This window comes from Canis lupus, chromosome 18, assembly GCF_048164855.1.
Source record: "Canis lupus baileyi chromosome 18, mCanLup2.hap1, whole genome shotgun sequence".
In the NCBI taxonomy this organism is placed as follows: domain Eukaryota; kingdom Metazoa; phylum Chordata; class Mammalia; order Carnivora; family Canidae; genus Canis; species Canis lupus.
In genome coordinates this window covers 21419579-21440072 of record NC_132855.1, presented here as the reverse complement: position 1 = coordinate 21440072, position 20494 = coordinate 21419579, and the positions used below count along the sequence as shown (strand labels likewise).

Below are 20494 nucleotides of genomic sequence, written 5' to 3'. Positions count from 1 at the left end.
AACCCCTTCTGTGTATGTGGGTGTCGGGGTGGATGTATATCTCCCCTGCTGCCCTGGATCACCATGGCCAGATTCTCCCTTGAGAAATTTATATCTTTAGGGCAAGGGTTTTTCTTCAAAATGTACATACTTCATACTGGACAGCAACTATCGGTCATTGGCACCTTAGTGGCAATAAATCCTGCAGCTTTATGGCAGCAGATATCCTGAATGGAGCAGACCAGGTGGACCCAGGAGAATTCCAGGTGCCACAAGGACCCTGTCAGCGAGGGAGGAGACAGGGCCATGCAGGGAGGGATATGAGGGATGTGCTGCTATTTTGTTTGTGTTGCCTCAAAACGTAACATTTACATATTTGGGATATGTTTGCACTGACTAATGGTACTCTTTTGGGCTTCCTCTAGGAAAGCATGCTTTTGTTACTGGGAAGCTGGAAACTGACTGGGCTGGAACCAATGACTATCATTAAAGAATATCCCATAAGCAAGTCTTCCCCCTAGGTCCTGTGATCCTGGGGACGTTGAAGGGAAGTGACAAGACAGAAATCTCTCCTACTCCCCCAAATGAATTTTTTGGTCATTTCTTCCTCCTTCCTTCCTTGCTGTTGTGATGTGATATTATAATAGGGGAAACTAGATGTAGGATATATGGAGATATTTCTTTATATCTAAAACTTTTAAAACAAACTACACTGAGGGGCACCTGGGTGGCTCAGTGGTGGAGTGTCTGCCTTCGGCTCAGGTTGTGACCCTGGGGTCCTGGGATCGAGTCCTGAATCAGGCTCCCTGTGGAGACCCAAGCCAAAGGCAGACGCTCTACCACTAAGCCACCCAGGTACCCCAATGAATAAAATCTTTAAAAGAAATAAAATTACACTGAATTATATATGCTCACATATAGAGGTTTCTAAAAGATTGTGCAGTAAATAAAGCAAGGTATAAAACAATATTTATATTATACTCCCATTTGTGTTAAAAAGTATAAATATGATATATACATATGTGCCAATGACATTTAATATATGTAATAATGTATATATAATATAAAAATATATATTACATAATATATAACAAAAAAATACATAAAAGTCCTTGTTTAGTTGGACAAAAAACTGGGAGTCTAGTAAGGAGGGGGGCTTCATTTTCATGGTGTACTCATCTGCTTTTGAAGTCTTATATATATCCTTCTTTAATTACAGACATGTTTTATCCTTACAGTAATGAAAAAATCCTATTTTTAAAGATAGATAAGTTTTAGACTATCATTATGATAATGGCATCGATAAATGTTGAACAATGGTTAACATTTCAGATCGATTTCTGACTTGCTTTCACCTTCGAGCGCCACATTTGTTCCTTTTCATCAAGCACTTTGCTTGGGATGACCCCCCCGCCCCTCTTCCCGCTCTTCTTTCCTTTTACTTTCTCTGGTTTTAACTTTTCATTATGAAATTTTAAACATACACAAAGCAGAAAGAATAATATAATGAACCCTTATGTACCTAAGCATTCAACAATTAACACATTATTAATTAATGACCAAATTATGCCCCACCCCTATCTGTTTCCTCCTATCAGACAGTGAATTATTTTGAAACAAATTCTAGACATTGTGTATTTTCATCTGTAAATATTTCCATATACATGTCTAACAAATGACCCTTCTTAGGAACCAACCATATTATCACACCTTAAATAATTAATATTAATTCTTTCATACCATCAAATATTCAGTCAGTGTTCAAGTTTTTCTGATTCTGTTGGTGGGGTGGAAAATATATATTGGTTGTTCTAATCATGATCCAAATAGGGACCACACATGGCATTTGGTTCATATATTTACTAAAGTCTGTCATTCTGCATTTTTTTCCCTTTTGCAATTTATTTGTTGAAGAAACTGCATCTTTTGTTTATAGAGGTTTTCACAAACTGAGTTTTGCCTATTGTGTCCTTGTGGTGTGGTTTAACACAGGTTGGCAATTACTTCTTATTGCAAAAGATGAGTTTTTTCCACTGCACTTTTCTTAATGTGTTATGAGATATAAAGATAACTCCTTAATTTGGGACACTGCTTGTGTAAAGAAGCTTGCAACATCAGGAATCCTTCATTACTGTAAGGATAAATCATGTATGTAATTAAAGAAGGATATATATAAAACTTCAAAAGCAGATGAGTACACCATGAAAATGAAGCCCCCCCTCCTTACTAGACTCCCAGTTTTTTGTCCAACTAAACAAGGACTTTTATGCATTTTTTGTTATATATTATGTAATATATATTTTTATATTATATATACATTATTACATATATTAAATGTCATTGGCACATATGTTATATATCATATTCATACTTTTTAACACAAATGGGAGTATAATATAAATATTGTTTTATACCTTGCTTTATTTACTGCACAATCTTTTAGAAACCTCTATATGTGAGCATATATAATTCAGTGTAATTTTATTTCTTTTAAAGATTTTATTCATTGGGGTACCTGGGTGGCTTAGTGGTAGAGCGTCTGCCTTTGGCTTGGGTCTCCGTTGTATGTCCTACAAAAGGCAGGTCTAAGTGAATCTCATCCAAGTTATTTCTCCTGAAGTAATAAAAGCTTTCTTAAAAAATCATCATTCAAAACTGCCAGAGCATGGCATTTAAATACCCCAAGCTATAAAGTGGCAAGTAGCATCCCTTGTACTGTATCTTTTAGGTGATTTGTCATAACTATTATTAGGAAATACGAAGCTTACTTGATACATTCCTTCTGCCTTTCAAGCTTGTTATTTGTAAAGAATGCGGTGTGTAAAATGGGCTAAATTTTAGTTTTAAGATTTGTTATGTGGGAGTCCTGAACAGAACCCTGGTGAATAAGATATTGGTTAAATTCTGCAATTTAGAACAGTGCCTAGCACAGAGTCAGTGCTCTTTAATTGAATGAATGAATGAGTCCTCAGTTTAAATGCATAACCATGTAAAACATACTTTGGAATAGGGGAAAAAGAAATGTCCTGAGAAAGCGAACACAAAATGAAACAAGTTTTTCGTTTTTGTGAAAGAAAATTTTCATTAAACCTCTGAACAATGAATACTTAGTAATACCTAGAGGTCTTGATTTATTAGCATTTGTCTCCCCTACTCATCTTTTTGTAATCTGAGTAAAGACTCTTACAGTTAGCACATAGTTATGTTTACTGCGCTATAAATATAAAGCAGGGCTACAGTGAAAATTTAAAAAAGACACACCTATCAAAATGGCTAACATAAACTGTAGCAATACCACCACCAGTAACAGGTGGTGGTGCAGTGATACTGCACTGTGTGGCCACCCACATTTCCCTGATAGCTAATGACCTGGCACCCCTTTTCCCATGCTTGCTTGCCCTCTGTGTGTCCTCCTTGGTGAAATAGCTCTTTGGGTGTTTTGCCTATTTTTTAATGGAATCCTTTCTTCAGATGTTGAGTTTTGGGAATTCTTTACGGGTTCTGGGTACAAGCCCTTTGAAGGATGTGTGATTCATAAGTATTTTCTTCCATCTGTCATTTGTCTTTTCAACTTCTTTGCAAGATCTTTTGCAGGGGAAAGATTTTAGTTTTGGTGAGGTCCCATACATCACCATTTCCTTATGTGGGTTATCCTTTTGGTATCAAGTCTTAGAACTCTTTGTCTAGGCCTAGGTCCCAAAGATTTTTTTCCTAATCATTTTATGGTTACATTTAAATCTGTGATCCAGGGATCCCTGGGTGGCGCAGCGGTTTGGCGCCTGCCTTTGGCCCAGGGCGCGATCCTGGAGACCCTGGATCGAATCCCACGTCAGGCTCCCGGTGCATGGAGCCTGCTTCTCCCTCTGCCTGTGTCTCTGCCTCTCTCTCTCTCTCTCTGTGACTATCATAAATAAATAAAAATTAAAAAAAAATCTGTGATCCCTTTTGAGTTAACTTTTGTAAAAGGTATGAGGGTCAGGTTGAAGTTCATCTTGGGCCTGTAGATGTTAAATTGGTGCAGAACCACTTGTTGAAAGGTTATCTGTCCTTCATTGAATTGTTTTTACATGTTTGTCAGTAATCGGTTAGGCATATTTGTATGGGTCTATTTCTGGGTTTTCTGTTCTATTTCATTGATCTGTGTACCTCTTCCAGTACCATATGGTCTTGATTACTGTAGCTATCTAGTAAGCCTTGATGTCAGGAAGAGGTATTCTTTTCATTTAGTTCTTTTTCAGAATTATTTTGGCTATTCTAGGGTCTGTCCCTTTCCATGAAAATTTTAGAATAAGTTCATCTATGTCTTCAGAACATCTTACTGGGATCTATACAAGAATTGCATTAAACCTATAGATCAATTTGCAGAGAATTGATCTCCTTACTGTGTTGAGTCTTTCAGCTCGTGAACACAGTATTGACATATACTTACATGGATATATACAAAGAAGTATAAACCTCTTTGATTTGATTGCTTTCAACTGCATCGTGTAATTTTCAGCATATAGCATTTGTACATCTTTTGTTTTTGAATCATCTTTGTAATCAGTTGGTTGGTTAATTCTCAAACATTTCATGACGACTTATGTGCTAATGCTGTGCTTGGGGCTAGAAATATAAAGGTGGAATAGAAAGCCTTGGAAAGATGCATGTTTTTTGAACTGGTATTTTAGCTGATAACAAAGATGATAATTTTCCCCCCCTCCAAAATAATGCGATTACAGTGAAAATGGAGGTTATCTGAGATTTATCATTGCTAAAAGAACCGCTAGATAGAACATGTTTGAGAGCACAGGCTTTGGAGCAAGGTTTGAGTTTGAAACCTAGCTCAGCTTATTGGCCATTTGGCTTTGGGCCAGTTGCTTAAGCTTTAGAAGCTTTACTTTCCTTATATGTATAATGGGATGTTAATATTATTGACCTGTTAGGATTGTTGTAAAGATGAAAGAGAAACATATATAAAACACTTCTCACAGTACCCTATGCAGTGCGATTATTTTTATTGTTAATTTCATCTCCTGTCCAGGCTAAGGAAAAGAAAAAAGACCAGGTAGACAGATAAATAGACAAAGGTTGAACCTGGGATGTTGGGGGCTATGGGGGACAGGGTGTATTGAAATCAAAGAGTGATTATTATAAGAGAACACAGGAATTAGATTTTTCAGAGTCTAGCAGTCTTTCTTTCTTCAGAAGCCTTTTCCCACATGGAGAACAGTAGGGATCAGTTAGTTTAAATTTTTAATTCTACTCTGCCCGGCTTCTTCCTTCATACTAGATATAGTCATTAGGCCCAAGAAGTCATTAAAGTGTTTAATAAGGTTATTAAATTGACTAACTGCTGCTGCTGAAGCAATTTTCATAGGAAATCCATATGATTCTAGGTATGGAACTCGGAGCTGTCCTCTGTGGCTGACAGACTGTCAACATTCCTTTGAAGGATGGTGGGCAGCATCGTGAGGGATGCGTCTAATTAAGAGATTATAGGTGAACCTTGGCTTCCTGGGTGTGCTATTCATAGCTGGAAGCATGGTGAAACTTCACTAATTCCTACTAATTGCAAGGTGGGGGAGGGGAGGCCCATCTGAATCATAGAATATTTTAAAATAAATGTACTTTTATTACTTTCAAGTACATATTTTAACTCCAACTAGGCAAACAAATTGTTGTCTGGTACAGGTCTTAGGGGACCCAAGTTATTGAAGCTATCAGAATGATTTTCAATTATTTCTATGTAAATAGGTGCTTCTGGAGTTCTTTAGGGTGCTCAAAAACAGTTTGTTCTCATAGATCTTAAACATTGCTCCCGTAGCCATATGCTGTTAATTGGCACACCCTTAGAGGAAGGGGTTTGTTAAATTAAGATAAACTTTAAACCAGCTGCTAAATAACTTATCATTAATTCACGGACTCCAAGAACCCAAGTGGATGAGGATTTTATTTCAATTGAAGTTTGATCTCATTTTTTTCCCTAAAGGCAGTTCATTCATTCCTGCAGGCATTCATTTATTTATTAAGTGATATTAATGGAGTACATTGGCTGTGCACTCATGTCCTACATGAGAGCCTGCACTCCCCTGAAGGAGCTCAGCATCTGGTAGAGGAGACCTTCGGGCATGAGCAGCCCAGTAAGCTGTGGTGAGCAGGGACAGGGCCCAGAGGCATTAGTGGCTTAGAGAAGTATCAGCTTAATCAGACTAGGTGAGTCAAAGGATTTCCAGACACTGAATTGCATTTTGAAAAATGAATTTGCGTTAGCAGAAAATGAAGGCAAGAGAAAGATGATGGCAAAAAAGAAAGAGGAAAGGGGGGGTAGGGACAGCAGTCCAGGAAGCGGGCATAGTATATTCAAAAGTATGGAGGTGCAAACTGGCATGTCCTGTAGGGGGACCTTTGTTAAGCCTTTGGAAATGAGTAGAGTGAAAATCATGAAAGACTCTGTTGGGCTAGCTAGGGAGCCTGAACTTGATCTTGAAGATTTTGGGGCAGGTTTTGAAGGGGCATGTTTTAAGCAGGACAATGTGACATTACTAGATGTGTGCTTTGGGGCCATTCTTCTCTTAGTGTGGGGGATGAATTGGGTACAGGCCCGGAGATCAATTAGCCACCTATGCACTGATGTTGGGCAAGTGGTTCTTGAGCTAAAGCAGTTGCAGGGGGAATAGAGTTGTGGGTAGTTCAGAGGAGGGTGAATCTTGAGAACTTGGGGGATGCCCAGGTAGCTCAGCAGTTTAGTGCCTGCCTTCGGCCCAGGGCGTGACCCTGGAGTCCCAGGATCGAGTCCCACATCCGGCTCCCTGCATGGAGCCTGCTTCTCCCTCTGCCTGTGTCTCTGCCTCTCTCTGTCTCTCTCTCTCTCTTGAATAAATAAATAAAATCTTAAAAAAAAAAAGAATCTTGAGAACTTGGTCAGTGTGGATTTGGGAGGTGAGTCAAAGAGAGAAGTCTAGGGTAACTGGGTTTCTGGTGGGTTGGCTGGAAATGAGATGGAGAGCAAGAGGGTGTGGCAAGAGTGTGGCCTCTGTGCTCATGGGACCACTAGGCAAGAGGCTGGATATGTATGTGGAGAGATGCCTGGGCTGGGATGGAGATGGAATCATCAGCTCATGCTGGGTGCTTGAAACCATATGTTTGGATGAGATCATCCTGGAAGTGCAGCAGGGTGTGAGGAACAGCAGCTGGGGATGACACTCAGGGGGCCACAGCAGTGTTTAAGAGAGTGAGAAGGGAAAAGCTCACCATCCGCAAAAGAATAGTGATATTTAGCACTCCAAGTTAAAGATTTTCAAGATTGAAAAAATATTTAGAATCTTAGCACCATAGCTAATTTTGTGCATTTATTTTTTTTTAATTTATTTATTCAGGAGAGACACAGAGAGGGAGGCAGAGACATAGGCAGAGGGAGATCCCAGGATCTGGGATCATGACCTAAAAGCCAAATGCAAATGCTAAACCACTGAGTCACCCAGACATCCCCAAACTTGTGCATTTAAAATGCATTGCTGTTCTTTTTTTTTTTTTTTAAGATTTTATTATTTTTTATTTATTCATGATAGACAGAGAGAGAGAGAGAGAGAGAGGCAGAGACACAGGCAGAGGGAGAAGCAGGCTCCATGCAGGGAGCCAGATGTGGGACTCGATCCCAGGACTCCAGGATTGCGCCCTGGGCCAAACGCAGGTGCTAAACCGATGCACCACCCAGGGATCCCCTGCATCGCTGTTCTTAGAAGACTGTCCCCCATCCCCCCACCCGGCATAGTTTTAGAATATGTATTCAGCATACCCTACCCTATGTAAAGATTAGACTTAATGAGTGATAATAATAGCAGAGTCTGAGAATTCCAACCCACGGAGATGAAGAAAGGACTTTTTTACTGTAATTTGTCATTATGCTGTCCATTCTTTCTACAAATATTATGAGGGGCTTGCTCTGAGCAAGTACTGTGAAATCTTTAGGTCAGTGTTTTACTGAAAAATTACAGTGTTAAAGTGTTTGCTGCTGGGTTCTTAAATTAATAGTTTGTACTTTAAAAATATATACAGTTGGTTTAGCTTAATTGCTTCTTGCCTGTGTCTGTGGGAAGGTCTCAGTGCTTTGGGTTTATAAGCATTTTCCTTTCTATGTAATAATACTTTACATTCATATAGCACTGAAACATTTTGCTTTTTGTTTTTTGTTTTTAGGAAGGGTATGAGCAGGGGTGGTGGAAGAGGCAAAGGGAGAGGGAGAGAGAGAAGCTTAAACAGGTTAAACAGGTTCCACCTCTACCACGGAGCCTGACATGGGCTCGATCTTGTGACCCTGAGACCTGGGCAGAAATCAAGAGTCTGGCACTTAACCAACTGAGCCACTGGGGCACCCCTATATTCACATAGTGCTAAATGAAAAATTTCCTAGCATTTTCACCAGTGTTTTATAATTTGATACTCCTAACAAACAGCTGAGATAAGTTGGAACAAGCATTATTCCCATTTTCCAAATGTGGAAACAGGCTCAGTGAGTAAGTTAATAATTTAGAAAGTGGATAAATCAAAATTTATTCCTAGTCTTGTGACCATAATCACTGCTCTTTCCATGAAAAGGGATATGTTACTCTCAGCTTACATGTTAACAGTTGGACAGTAGCAAGCAAATAGGGGAAAAGAGCCCTGATTTTTTTTCAGAACTATTTGTCATTGCTACCATTATTAATAGTGTGTTGAGTGGTTAGGGGGTTTGTGACACTGTAGTAGCTGTGGGTTTTATAGTTTTAGTTCAGAATCTTTTAAAAATATTTTTTTTAAATCATAAGTTTGCAGCACATTGACAAATGGGTTTCCTTTCTTTTCATTTTTTAAAAATCTGTGTAAAAGCCCACTATTTCAGTAACAGGTACATGGCTTCTGCTGTTAATATAGAACATTCCGCTATTGGAAATTTTTAATTTCCCTTTTGGTAAATTCAAGAACTCCTGCCTCTCCAAGTGGAAAAGTGGAGCTGCCAGCACCCTGTGAGGGCACATGGCTTACATGTGACCTGATGACTAGGTGCCTTCTGGCTTGAAGAGCCAGAAGGGGTGGCATAGAGTAACCTTGGCTGCTGTTACCCGTGTTGTGCCTTGTTCAGTGTGGGCTCCACTGGCTTCTCCATTAGGCATAGTGGTGACCAGGGTCCAAGAAAATGTTTTGATTTTTTTTTTTTTTAAAGATTTTACTTATTTGAGAGAGAGAGCAAGCAGGGGGAGGGGCAGAGGGAGAAGGGGAAGCAGACTCCCTGATGAGCAGGGAGCGTGATGTGGGGGCTCATCCTAGGCCCCTGAGATCATGACCTGAGCCAAAGGCAGACACTTAACTGACCGAGCCACCCAGGCGCCTCTGTTTTGATTTCTTTTAAAATCAGAAAAGTAAAATGTACTTTTAGATGAAAGTAAAGGTTTTAATATATAATATTGATATATTCATCTTTATGTCAGTATAGTCATAAAGTATGATTTTTTTTAATATATATATATATATATATATTTTGTGGCAGAAAGTACCCAGGACCAGGAAAGTGAGAAGGCAGCCCTGAGTGTATGTGTGGATGGGGGATTTGGAAAAGTAAATGTCTGCCCTGGATGCCGGTCTTCTCTTCCTAACCTATTTGCCCTCTGTTCATTGATTCATTGATGACCGGTTCATTCCTTCTAAGAATGCTGGGTATGTGAAAAATACTCCAGGGAAATGAGTTAAAAACACACACACCCACAGACAGGAGATCAAGGTGAAATGTGCACAGACTCAGGCATCATGCCTGGGTTTCGTTCCAGTTTCCATCTCTGGGCAGCTTCTCTTATAATTTAATGTGCTTTTGGGAAATAAAGGCCAAAAATGTGTAGAGCATCACTGTATGGTCATCTTGTTTTTATTGTCTGTCTTCTAAATGACCTTAAAAATACATAATGAAGAGATTTTAAAGTAAGGCTTGGAAAGATGAACTCCTAATCCCCTTATACTGAGGGGAGGCAGTGAGGCAGAAATCTCAAATTCAAGAATAAAGTATTATGTTGCCTTAGAAGGTGACACTTGATAGGTGGCAAGAGGGGATACGAACTATTTTTTTCACCTTAAAAAAAAATCCTCTGTACTGAGTCTCACTTTACAATCTATGTAACAGAATGGAGGTGCTTTGTCCAGAACACACCATAATCTCTCTTCTGCTTCTGCTCTAGAGCGTTCCTAGCCTGTCCTTCCGATGTACCAAAACAAAGCAGTAACAAATGCCTAAAATTTCAGCTTTGATACCCCATTCTTTAGACAAAAGGTTAAAATATTTAAAATTAGATTCAATTAGGGGTGCCTGGCTGGCTCAGTTGGTAAAGCATGCAGCTCTTAATCTTGGAGTTGTGAGTTCAAGCCCATATAGAGTATAGTCATTATTTAAAAATAAAATCTTTAGGGCACCTGGGTGGCTCAGCGGTTGAGCGTCTGCCTCTGGCTCAGGTCGTGACCCCGGAATCCTGGGATCGAGTCCCACGTCGGGCTCCCTGCGTGGAGCCTGCTCCTCCCTCTGCCTGTGTCTCTGCCTCTCTCTGTCTGTGTCTCTCATGAATAAATAAATAAAATCTTTAAAAAAAATAAATAAAAAGAAAATCTTAAAAAAAAAATTCAGGATGCCTGGCCAGTTCAGTCAGTGGAGCGTGGAATTTTCGATCTTGGGGTGTTGGGTTTGAGCCCCATGCTGGGTGTAGAGATTACTGAAAGGTAAAATCTTTAGGCATGCCTGGGTGGTTCATTTGGTTTAGTTTCCAACTCTTGATTTCATAGGTCATGACCTCAGGCTCATGGGATTGAGCCCCACTGGGGCTCTGCATTCAGCTGGGAAATTTCTGTCCCTCTCCCTGTGTTTTTTCCCCCACTCATGCTTACTTTCTCTCTCACTCTCTGTCTCAAATAAATGAATAAAATCTTTAAAATAAATGGAATCTTTAAATAAAATAATTCATTTAGCAAATTTATGATCACCAAGTGAGTATAACTTACTTTAAAATTTATTGTGCCAAACATAATAATTGTTTGTTGCACGTGATTTCATATTTTTAAACTAAGCTTATGTAGTAAAGGGCACTTTTTGGAAAGTATTGTGTTTTAAATTTTATTTCCAATTCTTACTATATTTAAAAAGGAACAAGATTATCTACCGTGTATTTTTTTTAACATTGCTAACTTTTATCTATAACATGAGGTTATGAAGACGAAATGATTCACCAAATGGAAAAATATATTTTAAAAATAGAAAAGTATTGAGTAAAAGGTGTTTATCTTTTTTATTAATAAGTTATTGCTGCTTAATCTCATGAAGCTGGGCTGCATACATGAAGTCATTTTCATCTTCCATTGCTTGCTTCACATGATCTTCACTAGTTTTTTATATTTTGTTCTAGGGAATGACTTAGTTTTAATGTAGAGGGATGAAGAAAGTAAGAAATGGCCGCTTTTATGATTTGAGAAAACCCTGAACATACTTTTCATGATTAAAAATGAAAAATCCGTATTCGAGTATATTTTCTTGTCATTATATAACCTGTAAGACTTTAAGGACACCCAGCTTGGTTTTGCATCATTTTGAAAATTCCATTTGTGGCAGAAGTACTTTTGGACTTCCTGTGGTGCCTGATTCATTAACCTTACTTCTTGTTTTTTTAAGAATTAACGACCACAGCTCATTTCAGTTTTGTTTTGGTAGCATCACTTCCCTCTGCTCTTTCCAGACCTCCTTGCGATTCTGAAACATCTCTTTTCTTATGATGCCTTTACAGGAGTTTGTAAGCGTCTGGGTTCGAGATCCTCGGATTCAGAAAGAGGACTTTTGGCATTCTTATATTGACTATGAGATATGTATTCATGTAAGTATGCAGTCAAGAGTCTACAGGTCATAGTAATTTTTAGGTATACATCTTAAGGGGCACTGTTATACTAAAAATTGAAATCTGTAAAAATTTTCCTAACTCAAAGAGTGGAATTTGAATGATGACAAGTAATGCCTGTATCTCCAACAGGGTAGTCAGATGGCTCCTAAAGCTGGGAAATTACTCCTTTGAGTTCCTTATTGTATCTTTACTAATATTAATATTTTAATGTTTATTGCCTACATGTATGAATATGTGAATACATCTAAAATTCACCATTAAAGAGTATTTATAGCTCATTAATGGTATTTCTTTATGATTTGTTATAGCATATTTCTGTGTAATATATTACCTGATAAATCTTAGGTTTTGAGAGATATAGAGTTCTCTGAAAAACTGATGTGCTGTGGTTTTATATGTAGAATAAGGAAGTAGGAAATGAATACGTGCAATTATTTTGCCTTAATCTAGATTCTGAGTAATTAACATAAGTAAATAAATAGAAATGATGTATTTTATTTGGAAATAATACTTTATTATAATCTCTTGGATAATGCTGTGTGGTGTGTGGCCTTCTACGATCATCTTCAACAGCTAACTTTTTTTGTAGAGACCCAGGTAGTAAATGTTTTCAGCTTTGTGGGCCATACATTCTCTGTTGAATCTACTCAATTCCGCTCTTGTAGGTGAAAGCAGCCATACACAGTATGTAAATGAGTACATGTAATTGTGTTCCAATAAAACTTTATTTGCAAAGACAAGTGTCAGGCTGGATATGGCCCACAGATTATAGTTTATTGGCCCTGATCATGGAGATGTCACTTTCCCCATCAGATTTAGTCCAGAATTCTCTTGGGAACATAGAAACAGGCTCAGATTTGATCTGTGACTATATAGTTCAAATGAAGTAAAATTTAGCCACCTTTAGTTTTCCCATTGTAAATAATTAACCTGGTATATTGGACACCCAAGCATCAGCCATAAAACTTTTTTTCCCCCTCCTTTCTTCCCTTTTTTTTCTTCCCAAGTTCCCCAACTTAGAAAATAAAGTAAAAACTCAGAACTGTTTTTGTTTTGTTTTGTTTTGTTTTTGGTGGTGGTGGTTGTTTTGTGTTTTTTTAGAACTACTTTTTATTGATTGTGTTGAAGGTCACTGCCAGTGTATGCCTTGTATTTTTATTTTGTTTTGGTTTTACTCCTAAAGTCACACCAGATATGGATTCTGTGTAGAAAACTATAACATGAGTATGTAAGACTAAGCATTTGAAAATGAAATGAAATTCTCTAGTTACCTTTTTAACTTCCTCTAAAAAATATGTGGATCCTTATCACTCTTTATGGTAGACATGAAATTTAATTATCCTCAGAGAGTAAATGAAAGCATAGATTTTTCTCTGCTACATAAATAGCTTGAGGTGAATTCAGAAATGTCTGTCTCAAGCCAGAAATGATAGGTTCGACAAGTATTATTTGATGGTTTTCTGGCATTCTGCTGAAATGCTAATAAATTGACATTGTATAAATCTTGGCTTGGTAGATAGCAGAAATAAGCAAATAGATTTAGAGGAGCTTAATAAATAAGTGATCTCAGCATATTCTGGTCTGAACTGTCCATACTTGTTTATGATTAGGAATGGGTGGGAGGGCCTGGAGGGCTCTTGTCAGCCTCCCTCAGATGCTATACCCATAGAGCTTTGCAGGTAGAGAAGCTGGTGGTTAACCCTTTTAAATTAACCTCAAGGGAAATGATACCAGGTGACTCTGGCGTCTTAGCATTTATTTGGTATTTTAAACTAGTGGACTATATATATTCTCCTGACCTTGTCCTGCAAATGAAGGACTTATGAATGGACCTCTGTCTGGTATAGGTACCAGATGGATCTTCAGTCAACATCCATGACATTGACATCCATAGTAATTCAGAACAGAGAAATGAAAGGGAGTTGAAATTGACTCAGTTGTAGGTGAGGCATCAGGAGTCCCTGCAGTGGCCTGGTCCCCTCTGGGGAGGGAGCACTGAGAAGATATCTGCCCAGGCCTTGTGAGGGCCTCGTTCTGATGTAAATGGTCTGCTGTCACTTGATCACTTTATAGAGTGAGGCCCTGGTGTGCTTTGAAATCCACGCACAGATTGTGCCACAAACGTTTTGCTGCCATATTGTCAAAGGTGATGGGGTTTAGACCAGTAGTTACTTTGGGGACAGATGTCTTAACCCCTCTTCCTTTTGAGGCTTTCCGAACTTTATCAAGTTCAGGAGTATCAGGAACCATGCCATACATTTCATAGGAACAGTTTAAGACCTCAGGCACATAATCACTTACGTTTGCCAAGGAAAACAAGTGCTGGGTGCTTATTAAGTGGTAGAATGATAATAATCTTGAGAGAATATAAATCTTTGGGGCAAACAGTTTTTTCATTTGGCAATGTAAAGATTATGAAATAGAATTTTGAAATAAATACAGAGAATAGAGATCTCCTTACAACACCAATAGACAGGTATTTGCCAGTTTCTTGTTTATAGAAAGGAGAAAGGAGAAACACTTGTATTTACCAGTCTTGGGTTCAGTCTTACCTGAAGGAGAAGCATTGCTGTTTTGCTTAGGATGGGGATTCCATGGGTCACTTTTTCGAAGTCTACTTTACGGTAGCTGGAAGGACACCCAACATGTATTATCTATTAATAATATTTATAGATAACATTTGCCAGGTACTTATCTCACTCCTTACAACCACCCTGTGAAATAGGTATGTACTACTTGGTCCACATTTTACCATTTGGTAAACTGGAGTTGAAGTGATTTGTCCTGTGGCAGAGTGGGACTGGTTTGCAGGCTCCCCACGTAGATGTTTGTCCCCATGCACTGAATGCCTCACTCTACCTTGCATGTCTAGTAGAGGAGACTGCTGTTTTAAAAGCAATTTCAGTACACCCCAGTGACCCTCTACACCTGGGGGTCACAGGACGAAGAACTCCCCACTGTCTAGACAGGCAGCCCAGTTCTGACTTCCCCTGGGGCTGTGTAGACCCCACCCACAGGGGCCAGTACAGATGCTATGGTGAACACAAACTCCTCCACATGATCAGCCCCAGGTATCCCCTGTCCCAAGACATCCTGATCACAGCCACAAACAACCAAGATTACACAGTGGAGAATCCCATCCGGGTGGGCATGCCTACCTTGATCCTCCTGATGGTTCTCAGGGGGCTGCTGCTTCAAGCTCAGTACAGTCAGAGAAGACCCCAAGATGCAGACATGAGATAAACATAAGGGAGAGAAGACCCACCATTCGGCAAGTTAGAACATTGGAAGTAAAATTGATGATACCAATAGGTTCTGGAAGAAAATCGGCATACGTTGGGGAAACAGTTTGTTGAGGATGCTCAGAGTATAAACATGGTTTGGGTGCAGGGAAATGTCTGGATTGGTGCTGTAGCAGCTCTTTTGTGATTAAACTATGGTAATTTCAGCCCCCCCCCCGCCACAAATGATTTCAGGATGCCTGGTGATTTGTGTGATCTGTACCGATGGCCATATCAAGGATATGACGGCTTCTTGCATCATGTCAAGGGCTGTAAGAATGTGTCTCTCATTCCCAAAGGTCTTTTGCAGCTACACACACGGATGGATGGATGGTGTTAAAATGAAAGGATGACCCTGAGTTTTTATTGGTCACTTAGACTTCAGGATTTGTTTAATTTTTATGATTCATCTTTGATAGCAGTGCTAATAGGTGAGCAAGAGGCTGCCTCAGGACTCAGGGAGTTGGTGGGGTCATGCTTCGCCCCAGGATGACACTGCTCATTGATGTCATCCCAGCTGTCTTCAGCAATGTTATATTGGTGGGTTTTGTGCAAGATGGGAGTCTAGCATAAATGCCAATGTATTTTTGGTTTTAAAAAAATCCTATTAAAAATGTATATGGGTGCATATAGTAAGAGATGCAAGAAAAAACTTTTTTTTTTCCTCAAGGAAAACTTATATGTGTTTTTTTCTTTAAACAGACCAATAGCATGTGTTTTACAATGAAAACATCCTGTGTGCGAAGAAGATACAGAGAATTTGTGTGGCTGAGGCAGAGACTCCAAAATAATGCACTGCTGGTGTAAGTGATTTAAATAAGTGATATTGAGGAGACTTTATTATTACATTCAATATTTTAAAATTTGTTGTGCAGTAGACGACATAGTACATAGGCTTTTTTTTTTTTATTGCAGTGTATTAGCTTTAGCTAGTTCTGTGGTTACTGCATCTGAATTCAAAATTTACCACTTAAATTTCCTCAACTTGATAAGTACTGGCCATGGAAGGCCTCAGGAATGTTTAAAAATGGGTTTTTCTTTAACTTAATTAATTTTCTCATACCCTTATTATAGAACTATAATAACATATGTGACATAAGATACATATACAACTATATGATAGTTACATGATAATTATCATATAATGTGCTTTCACCAAACCACCTTGATTTGATGATTAAAAACTTTTTTTTTTCTTTCTCGTAAGACAACTGCCAGAACTTCCATCTAAAAACCTATTTTTCAACATGAATAATCGCCAGCATGTAGATCAGCGGCGTCAGGGTTTGGAGGATTTCCTCAGAAAGTAAGTGCACAGAAACTCTTGTGGCCAGATGGGAGTTGTGAGCAAAGTGCTTTGCAACAGTCAAGTGTCCTATAATTATGTGGGGGAAAATATGACTCTTCTGAAATGCTAATGATAATAATCTAGGGCCAGGCTCAGTAGTTCATTTCCTATATTAGAGCTCCATCTTGTGGCTCCCATCATATGATACACATCCCAGACCACATCTTCCAGAAGGAAAACAATGGCTAATTGAGTCACATAATAAATCTGTAGTCCCTGCAGCTGTAAAGCAGAGCCAAATTACTTGGGGAGTTTAGCTGGCAAAAGGAAAATTTGCCAAGAGGCAAATGTGCTTTATTAAAAAGGTATTTCTTAAAAACTGTCTTTATTTAAATTTTATTTATTTATTTATTTATTATTTATTTATTTATTTATTTATATTTATTTTTTATTTACAACATTTTAGGATTGACCAAAAAGCAGCTCCGTGATGGGCTGCTAATTAATCGTTTCTGGGCTCTTCTAAAGAAAGAGTTTAACTGTATTCTTTTGGAGAGAATGTTTATAAGGGAGTATTTATTGGTGTTTGAATAATCTTGGTTACTAACCCTGGGCTCTTTGGTGATGGTAGTTACTGCAGTTAAAGTGACTTGAATTTGCATTACTGTAATTTAGTTTCTCTTTTTTTCCCCATTCTGGAATGCTAGAATGTCCATCCCGTGAAACAGCACATTGATTTGTACTCAGACACTGAGGCCAGACTCCCTGGGTTCAAATCTTGGCCCTGCTACTTATTAGCCAGGGATGTGGACAAGTCTTTTACCTCCTCTGTGCTTGTGTTTTTCCATCTATAAAACAGGGTTAATAATAGTATGTACTTTGTAAAGTTGTCGAGAGGATTAGGTGAGTTAATGAACGTATAGCGCTCACAACAGTTCTACATGTAATGTATGGTATTGGTCGTTATTATTTTAATCCACTTAGACATGAAATTAGCTTTGAGCTAATTTTTCTAATTTCCTATTTTATAGATAAGGAAATAGGCTGAGTCCTATGACTATTAGTGGCAGGGCCTAGTTTCCTAAGCTACCTCTCTTTTTCCATTGACTTCAGGATCTGAAGTAATCTCCTTTGGAGTTCACTACACAATACCTTAGAGCTAGCCTGAAATAACATACTGCCTTCTCCCCATATGGCTCACTCATAAAGGGTTTGGATATTAAGTATGCACATGAATATTAATATTTATTTCAATTAGGTTGATATAGTGTCTTTCTTTGGAAGGGGTCATGGAGACATATAGAAACGTGCGAGATTATAAATTGAGGGAGGACCAGAAAGGAAAAGGAAGCCAGAGGAATAAAAATGACAAGACACCAGAAGAACCTATTAAGTGAGCCAAGTCCTCAGGAGCCATTATGGGGGTATTCTTTTGGGTATCACAGGCATGGAGAACAAAGACCTGGTCAAGTCTTTTCTGCCCATTCCCTTGGGAGACAGCTCTGATTTTAATTGCTGCCTCTATGAGACCCAGGTGGCTGATGGCGTCTCCCTTAAGATGTGGCTTCAGTGGTTCAAGTTTGCCGACTAGGCTGTCAGTGCAGATGCTGCTCGGGAGCTGCAGACTGGCGGTCAGCAGTGAGGCCTGGACAGGGACAGGCAAATCCTGTGGTCCCTGTCAGCGCTGGGAAGCTGCTTGTCTTCTGTAGAGGAGTCTCCTGATTGGAGGTCAAAGGACAGCATGTGTCCCTGTATTTATATTGTGAGTTCAGCACAGGGCATGTGTTTCTGACCAGGAATCACTTCACTATTTTGACTATGACCTTTCCTTCCCCAGTTGATCTACCAAATTGATGCCTGAGTGAGTGTGACTTGGCTGCAGAGGAGTTAATGCTCGTGCCTGGTGGTTTTTGCATCCTGTGTCATTTGGCTGCTTGCTGATTGAATGTGATACAGTCCTCCTAGCAGGGGGTATCCTGGAGCAAGAGCATGGGAAGCTGGGTTCCAGGTCTCCCATGAATCGCAGCTTCTCAATTTTTTCTGGCTCTCCGACCTTGAAAAAATCACTTAATTCTCATGTGCCCTGGTTTGCTCTAAAGGGTGTGATAATGTAGCACAAAACGCTGCTTGACCTCATTGGTTGTGTCATTAGGATGATGCATTTGGAAAGGCCTCTGATAACCTGTTTGTCAAGTGTCTACTTTGGGCCAGCCTGGGTACTGGGCAGATGGGACAACAATCCTTCTCCTCTTGAAGCACCCATTCCAGTGGGAAAGTGCTGTGTACCTATCAGGGGATCGCTAGTTTCCTTAAAATTGGATCCAGATTATCATCCAGAAGTCCAGTCATAGAACAGACACCACGTTCTCTTGTGTTGTTATTTGTCCCACTATTAGTATGTGAATATTAGTCTCCAAGCTGATGAGTTTCACTTTAAAAATGAAAGCCGGTGCTTCTACGTGGTTTGAACCCGAAGGAAGCAAGGAGTCTTTGATAACACATGGTTGGATTCAAGCCTGACCTAGGTGTCCTTGACACTGGGGCTCCTCTTGATCCTCCTCACCCTCAGATTCTGATGCAGAGCTCTCCTGTCTCTGTCTGGTTTGTGTAGAAGTAGCAGCCTTCCAGGTCCTGGCCCCTGGAATCCCCTCAGCTCAGGCCCAGTCTGGGAAACGTTTTCTGCACTGTGTCCTGACCCCAGCTGGACATCCCCTGGGGCCCCACTGGCTACCCGTTAAGTAAGGCCACTGTCAATAGCCTGCACTTTGTTTTTTGTTTTTTGTTTTTTTTTGTAGAGTGCTTTTAGGAACTTGAGAGGGAAGACACCAGAGCATTAAAATGTGAAATATGCTTGTGTTGTAGATTTTTACTTTATTTTTATTATTATTGTTTATGTTGTAGATTTTTAGCATGTATTTTAATTTTTATTATTTTTAAAAAGATTTTATTTGTTTGACACAGAGCAGGTACACCAGTAGGGGGAGGGGTAGAGGGAGCAGGAGAAGCAGACTACCCCCTGAGCTGGGAGCCTGATGTGGGGCTCCATCCCAGGACCCTGGGATCATGACCTGAGCTGAAGGTAAACACTTAACTGACTGAGCCACCCAGGCGCCCCTAGCATGTATTTTTAAAATCTGTTTTTTTTATGGAGGTTTTGAAGTTATAAACCAAGAACACTATATATGTTCACACCCTTTGAAACCAAAATGCTGCTGTCTTTGTGCATATGTGCACATATAAGTATATATATGTTTTTTCATCTTGAGGTGAAATCATACATCTTTAATAACAAAGTACGTATCCAGACTAGCCTTTATGAAGGAACTGGGAAGTTGTTTCTTTGACTAGGTGCCAAATAGTAATAAGTTGTACCATTTATTGAACACTTGCTCTGTGTTAGCTTTTTACATGTTTTATCTCAGTTCTTACAATAATATTAGGAATTGGGTGTCATCTCAATTTTATAGACAAGGAAATTATAGGAATGGTGGAGACATCATATGAATTCCAGGAACTGGCAAGTTTATAATTAGTGGAACTCTTAAATGCTGGCTAAATTTGGCAAGTATAATTGTGGCATTTTTCAGATATATTCATTTTCTCTCAATCTTGGGTATCATCTCTCCTTTTTTGGACTCCTCCCCACCCCTCTGGCTAATTACAAATTGTAAGTCACTTCTATTAATAGTCATAGAAAAAGAAAGTTATAGACTAAAATTATAAACTGTTGGTAAGTAACCAACTATAAACATGGCAGTCCTAGTAATTTTTTATGTTTGCTTCATACCACAAATGGGAGCCAGCTTTCCTTCTTTATTGAATTAATCTCATTAATATAACTACATGTCCCTTACAGTGTAAACTTCTGTATTAGAATTTTATATTTCTTAAAAATTTAAGGAATATTAGAGTTTTTACAAAAGGATACCATGGAAAGACTAGTTTTATACACACACACACACATTTTTATAAATCTTTGTGTTCAATAGAGGGCACCATAGCACAGATCATGAATGTCTTCAGTGAGGATTTGTAGGTTTTATTTATTTTTTCTCCTGGTAAGA

General features: G+C 39.0%; 1 protein-coding gene across 5 annotated transcripts in view; it reads left to right on the top strand.

Moving 5' to 3' along the window:
* The window catches only part of SNX10 (sorting nexin 10), a 74132-nt gene that overhangs the window by 48141 nt on the left and 5497 nt on the right, over positions 1-20494 (top strand). For 4 of the 5 annotated variants that reach the window (XM_072783691.1, XM_072783692.1, XM_072783694.1 and 1 more), the window contains 3 exons: positions 11751-11837; positions 15845-15945; positions 16350-16448. In XM_072783691.1, coding sequence (XP_072639792.1) covers positions 11751-11837; positions 15845-15945; positions 16350-16448 — 287 coding nt within the window. The remainder of the gene's footprint in view (positions 1-11750; positions 11838-15844; positions 15946-16349; positions 16449-20494) is intronic. The other variant, XM_072783695.1, reaches the window with a different exon arrangement.